Below are 6880 nucleotides of genomic sequence, written 5' to 3' on the forward strand. Positions count from 1 at the left end.
AAGGAGCCAGACACACAGAGCCTCAGGATGGGCATCAGGGAGCATGCAGGGGAAAGGCAGGAGGCAGGGCAAGATGATCAGAGGACCCAATGCTTACCAGGACCATGGCGAGCACCGCAGGCCCAACGGCAGCATCCAGGTCCAGGAGTTTTGCAAGAAGCAACCATAACAATGTGTGCCACTGGGTGGGCAGGGTGGGGAGGAGGGAAGAGAGCAGAGCACCAACAGAAAGGGGCAAAATCAAAATTAATACAGTTTAAGTATCTACAAGACAAGACACTGTCAAGTCATAAACTGAACCCTTTAATGTGGAATGCAGGTAAATATTAATATGTATGATAGAGTGTAGGATTCAGCCTTTAAAATACAAAGTGCTAGGGGCTCCCTAAGGTCTTCAAATGTGCCATCCCCAAAAGTTCTACGCATCCCTGGGGAAAAAAGGGGTCCCCAAATTGATTTGAGATTACACTTCTACCATGTGGGGAATGGGGGAGGAAAAGAGAAATTCAGGTCAGATATTTTAAAAATGAAGTTATGTTCCTCACTCATGTTCCTTTGTAAACGGAGCTCCTGAGTCACTGCAGCTGTCACCGCGCAGCGCCATCTTCAGACCCTTCATCCCTCAGGGCTGGTGGGACTCACCGTACCCTCTCACCCTTCACATTTCAGCTGTTGGGTTCACCAGCCTCCTATTCTTTCACTGATCTAGAGGAGAAACCTGCCTCCCCTTCTTCTTTTGGCCCAAATGAGTTCATCAATGTGACTCTAAGGAGTGATGGCAGGGAGTTGGATTCGAGTTCAGCCCCACCAGAGATTCCCTGTGTGAATCCAGGCAGGTCCCATCTTCCCTCTGGCCAAGTCTTCTCTTCGTTGTGAAAAGGAATAAATGTTGCCTACCAGGGCTGCTGAACAGACCCAGGCCACAGCTATGTGAGCACTACTTCTTAAACAGACTGCATTGCACTGGGGTTTGACTAACAAAACAAAACCAAAAGAAAAAAAAGAGTTTGTGTTCAACTATGTTGAAGAGAGCTGGGTTTCACAATCAGCCCTTCTGAGCTATGTCTGGGGGTGGTGAGGTTTGATTTTTCCCCATGGTCTTCCTGCCAGGGCTCACCGTCTCCTCTTGCCCCAGCCAATGGAGAGAGGAACCAGAGCCGAACTAGTGGAGAAGCAGGTTGGGGTGGGTGGGGGAGCTGAGCAGGCTTGGCTCCTGGAGGCCTGAGTCAGCGGGCAGGCAGGCAGGGCGGGCCGGGTCCTCACATGTTTCGGGAGGAGATGGTGCAGGAATGTTCCTCCCGCCCAGGCCCTGCCCACCGCATCCTGGCTCCAGCTCCCATGGCCACTGCAGCTTGGCTCTAGATTGAGATGGGAGCTGCCTTGAGCTCTGCTGGATCAGTTCAGCCAGGGGCCTTCCGAGGCAGCCTGGCCCAGAGGATTGGCCCAGGGGAGGGCAGGGCCAGGCCACAGAGTCTGCCCAGAGCCAGGCACTGGACCCAGAGTATCCCCTGCCCTGCTGGGTGATAAGGCCAGCCACCACTGCTCCCTGGGCCTCAGGTGCCCATCTGTGCAATAAAGAGCTGAACTTGGTGGTATCTAGTCATCCCAATTGCATCCCTAGACCTCTCTGCCTGTGTGCCTGCATGTGGTGCTTGTGACTGACTGTACTCCCGCTTGGAGACACCCCCTCCAGGGGTGGTGTCTCCATGCAAAGCTTTCCTGAATCTCTGACGAGGTGGGGGCCCTGGGAGGTCGTGCAGGTGCAGTCCAGGCACAGAGATGCTTGTGACACCTTTGCTCTGTGCAAGCATGGCTTTGTGGCAGTGTGTGCCTGAGTGTGTGTCACTGTGTGAGGCTACGACCATGTGCATGGGACTGTGGTGTGGCTGTGTGTGACAAAGTAGCCACTGGTGCTTTGAATGGATGGCAAGGCATGTGTGGATATGGCTGTGAACGTGTAACAGCGTGTGGCAATATGACTGTGTGAGTACACAGGCATGCTTGTGTGGCCTATGTGCCTGTGGGCAGGTATGTGACTGCATGTGCTTGTTGTGAGACTGAGCGATTACGTGCGTGAGTCTGTGAGTGTGTAGACATGTGGAAGACATATGGCTTTGTCATCTGGGGGGGGTGGTGCAGAGCAGGGGCCGATGGGGCCACCTGCCTCTCCCAGGCCTGGCTCTGCTCCAGCCAGTGGCGCAGTCATGGCCCAGTGCTTCATAGCCCTCCTGTGTCCAGCGGGTGACGAGATGCAGGATCCGAGGTCTGCCTCCATCCCCAGCCCCCACTTGTGGCCACAAAGCGGATTCCTTTTCCTGTACCGGGCCAAGACTGGTGACCAGGGGATCCCCTACCCTGGGCGCTGGTAGCTGCTCAGGGCAGAAAGAGAGGCCTTGTTTTCTGCCTCCTCAGAGCAAAGCGAGGGAGGAAACGAGCAGCTGGGTCCAGCTGAGTCGGGAACATCTGCCTGGCATGTGACGAGGCAGGCATCTGCCATCACCAGGATGCCCCCGACACTGGTCCCCCAATCTCTAAGAAAGGGGCTTAGCTACCCCAGAACAGCCCCAAGTTCTCCCAATACCCCCACCCCCATAGAGGCAGAAAGAAAAGAGAGAGGAGGGCCAGGACAGTCTCCCTCCTCACCACACACACACCTGCCCCAGCCCAGAGACCTCAGGATACCAGGAGCAGGCCTGGCATTATCCCAAGACCCCACTTCCTGATGCTTCTCCTACATCCAAGTCCCTCCTGAGAAAAGTATCAGACTGACAGTTTCACCCTGAGGATGGGAGGCCTGGGAGGTGGTCCCCCCTCAAGGAAGGCACACAGAGGACAACACTGTTCCCAGAGCAGGAAGCAAGAGCAGGGGACTTTCCAGGCACCATGGGTTAGGAGGAGCATTCCCACCAGCCCTGCCCCGGCCTGGCCCAGCAGTCACTGCTGAGCCCCTCTGCAGACGGCTACATGGAGGGCAGAGCTGAGAAGAGGTTAAGGGCGGGAAGTTCCTCGGATGGGTTAGAAAATGGGGCAGGGTGGAGAGGGGAAAATTCCTCAGAAAGTCCCAAATCTGACCTAATGTTGGCCAAGGGCCAGGGGGACTCATTCCAGAAGTTCCTCTGAGGACTCTATGCCCTGAACAGGGAGTTCTGCCTGCCCCTTCCCCCACCGCACCTGCTGGACCTTCCCCATCTTCCTGCACAAGCTCCCTGGTCCCTGGCCTAGCCAACCTTCCCTGACGGCCTTGACCCCGGAAGCCCTCTCTCCACCAAGTCCCCATTGCCTCCAAAGGAGAGCCAAGTCTCAATCAGTACCCTCCTCTCCTCTGTGGATGAATAGATCCAAGAGCAAGATCTGCTCATCCTGACCAGGGCACCCCCAAGGGCACAGCCAGCATCCTCTTCAGTTTCCAGTGTGGGAGCCTCTGCTCTGTTGGATACCCAGGACAGCTTGGGGAAGAGACACAGCTTCTGAGTCCCCCACTTCTCTCCTGTGGACTAGGGCTTTTCAAGGGCAAGGCCAGGGCATGGCTGCTTGGGGAGAGGAGCCACCATCTATTAAATTGTCCTGGGGCACAGCATCCTGTCCCTTCCTCATACAACCCTCAGCCCCAGATCACAAGGCAATACAGCCAGTCCCCTGGGCAGCACTCCACCCATTTTAGAGACAACAGTGCGTTCTAGAGAGGGATGGATCCACCCGGGGGTCCACAGTCACCTCTAGCTTCTCCTGCCTGCTGGCACCTTCCACCAGCACAGCCCTCCCCCCAACTTTTGAGGTTCTGTGGTAAATTTGTGCCCACCAGGACCTCAGAATCTCATCCAATGGCTCCCAGGAGCAATTAGGCCTCTATCCTTCTTCTGCCCTCCACCTTTCTGGGATCCAAACAGAAAAAGTCATGCTTGTGTTATCTTAATTGTAAAAGGTTTATCAAGAAAAAAGATTCAAGCAGCAGTATCCAGGAGGAGACCATGACCCCCCTGGGGGCAAGGAGGGCAGTGGTGACACAGGTCAGCACCCCACAACAAGCTGCTGGACCACACCCTGACCTAGGTGGGGAGGAGGCAGTAACTCCTTGGGGATGTAAACATAGGTCAGAGACAGCACAACCCAACCCAGAGCGGGGGCCTGCATTCCAGCGAGGCAGGCAGAGAGCGGGTGGGCAGGCAGGCAGGCCCCTGTCTTTTTCCTCTTAGGTTTCCCATTGTGCAACAGGAAGGATCTGGGGAAGACAGTGCCAAGGAGCCCAAGGACCCTGGGATCCTGGGTTTGGACCTGCTTCGAGTGTGGGGAGTTATTGCTGGTGAACTCACATATACAGTCGCTTTCGAGAGTCTTCTCCAGGAAGGTGTCACCAGGGATCTGGGGCCCAGGGCTTATACCTCAGCACCTTGAACCCGAGGAGGGAAGGATGCTGCAATGGTCTCCTACCCAAGAGAAGCTGGGGGCCCAAAAGTGGAGGGTAGTCAGAGGCCTACAGGAGGGAGATGGCCTGTAGCCCCCTCCTGCAGGGGACAGGGTGATGCAAGGACAGCCAGCAACGTGGGAGCAAGGGAGATCCCTTCCTACCACACAGGCCAGAATCCCCAAGGAAAGCGCACCTAACTTGCTTGGAAAGTAAGGGAGAGAAGAGGGAGATGTTTGCATGCCTCCATAACTTTGCCCATGCTGTTCCTCTCCCCTGAAAGTCCTTCTCCCCATGTACTGTCTGGCAGGCCCTTGTCATGCTTTAAAACACTGCCCGAATGTTGCCTACTCCATGGAGTCTTCCCTGACCAGTGGAATGCTGTGGCCCCTTCTATGAGCTTCCAGAAATCCCTCACTTAACCGTCAGTCACACTGCATTGACTTTGTCTATGTCTAACCCCGACCTTCACTGAGGACTCCTGAAGAGCAGGCAAGTTACAGCCCTGGGTGCCCAGTGTCTGACCCAGGGATGCAGCAGGCCTCGGTGTCTGCTGAATGGATAAGGCAGCAGTGGCCAGGTGAGCAAGCAAAAGAGGCTCTAGGGGAGGCTGAGACCCTGGCCTGACCTTCACTGACTAACCGGCAGCCCAGGCCTTGGCCTCGAGGGCTCTTGGCTCCATTCTCACCCCTGCTGTGCCCCACTTTTAAGGAGTGGGGAATTTCCCAGGGGTACTCATGACTCCTTGAAAGCTCCTTCTCCCAGGAGGCAGGACAGGCCACTTCTCTCCCCAACTGCTGACCCCTCCCCCAGCCACTGCTGGTATAGGGAGGTTGGGAAAGTGGGGTACACTGCAGTGACCAGGCCCAGGGGAAGGAAGGGGCCTAGGCACACGCGGTCAGAGGTTGTCATACATGCGCAGGGTCTTCTCCAGCTGCTGGCCCACCCGCTGGTAGAAGAGGATCTGCTGGCGCAGGTAGTTCTGCATCATGTGCTTGAAGTCGAGCTCACGGCGCTGGTGGAAGTGGTTCATCTCGGCCTGCAGGGCGAAACCCACCACACGGCAGCGCCTGCGAATGCCATCTGCCTCGTCCTGCGCCATGCGGCCCTCGTCACTCATGCGTTGGCTCTCCTTCACTTTGGCGAAGGCGCCTGGCATAGGCAGAGCAGAGGACAGCGTGTTAGGGCTCTGATCTCCATGTGCTCCCTATACCCTTGAGGGCAGACAGCACCCTCATCAGTTCAACTCGGACCTCACTCCTGAGCCCCAGACCCACATTCCAGCCACCTGGGTGTCTCTGCCAGGACATTCCCCAGGTCCTCACCCTCAGTACCTCCTAAACCAAGCACATCATCTTCCCTCCAAATTTGCAGTGCCACCAGTAGCCCACACGTGACCAGTCACAGCCTTGCTTGATGGACTATGAGTTCAATGAGGATACAGCCTGTCCTCAACCTCTGTGTGTCCCTGGTACCCAGAACAAGGCCTGGCCCACAGCAGATCCTGATATAGGCCTGCTGAACTGATTCAACCCTGTCCATCACTGGACTGCCACAACAGTCCCCCCACGGCTCCCTGCCCTCTGCCCCAGCCTCTGACAGGTTCTCTGCAGCATCTAAAGAGGTCTTCCAAGCTGGGCACCTTTCCTGGCTCTCCACCACCAACAGATCAAGGTCCACACCAATCTGCCTGGCCTGGGGCGCCCTCACCTCTGGAGTTGGGCCCCTGCATGCATTCCGCAGTGACCCCCATGTTCATCAAACTCACCTGGCTCTTTCCTACCTCTGCCCCCTGGATTCCTATTCATAATTCATGGTCCCGATCAGGTGCCACTTCTACACTGGAGCCTCTCCCAGTTCCCCTGACAGAATGCCTCCCCCATGTCACCTGTGCCCTGGCTCCCCACTCCCACCCCCATCACACTTATGATTCTAAAGCAACTCTTCAAAGGCCACCTGGTGTATCTCCCAGACATGCACGCCCTGTTCCCTCCTCATCCCAGCCCCCAGGGAACTAGAGGAGGTTGTGTAATAACCAGGTAACAGATGGGGGGTGGAGATGAACCTGAGCAGAGGACCCAATTTAGAAGAATCTGAATGAATGAACAAGCAGTTGGTGAATGAATTTCAGTTCTGAATTAAAAGGGACTTGACTGGCCGGGCGCGGTGGCTCAAGCCTGTAATCCCAGCACTTTGGGAGGCCGAGACGGGCGGATCACGAGGTCAGGAGATCGAGACCATCCTGGCTAACACGGTGAAACCCCGTCTCTACTAAAAAATACAAAAAACTAGCCGGGCGAAGTGGCGGGCGCCTGTGGTCCCAGCTACTCGGGAGGCTGAGGCAGGAGAATGGCGTGAACCCGGGAGGCGGAGCTTGCAGTGAGCTGAGATCCGGCCACCGCACTCCAGCCTGGGCGACAGAGCCAGACTCAGTCTCAAAAAAAAAAAAAAAAAAAAAAAAAAAAAAAAAAAAAAAAC

At 55.9% G+C, this 6880-nt stretch overlaps 1 protein-coding gene across 3 annotated transcripts in view; it reads right to left on the bottom strand.

The window, feature by feature from the left end:
• Positions 1-290: 290 nt before the first annotated feature.
• SNX33 (sorting nexin 33) overlaps positions 291-6880 on the bottom strand; it is a 13929-nt gene continuing 7339 nt past the window's right edge. For 2 of the 3 annotated variants that reach the window (XM_025390256.1, XM_025390258.1), the window contains one exon: positions 291-5554. In XM_025390256.1, the coding sequence (XP_025246041.1) occupies positions 5301-5554 (254 nt within the window). In that variant the 3' untranslated portion in view covers positions 291-5300. The remainder of the gene's footprint in view (positions 5555-6880) is intronic. The other variant, XM_025390259.1, reaches the window with a different exon arrangement.

The sequence above is a fragment of the Theropithecus gelada genome, chromosome 7a, assembly GCF_003255815.1.
Source record: "Theropithecus gelada isolate Dixy chromosome 7a, Tgel_1.0, whole genome shotgun sequence".
NCBI classification, from domain to species: Eukaryota; Metazoa; Chordata; class Mammalia; order Primates; family Cercopithecidae; genus Theropithecus; species Theropithecus gelada.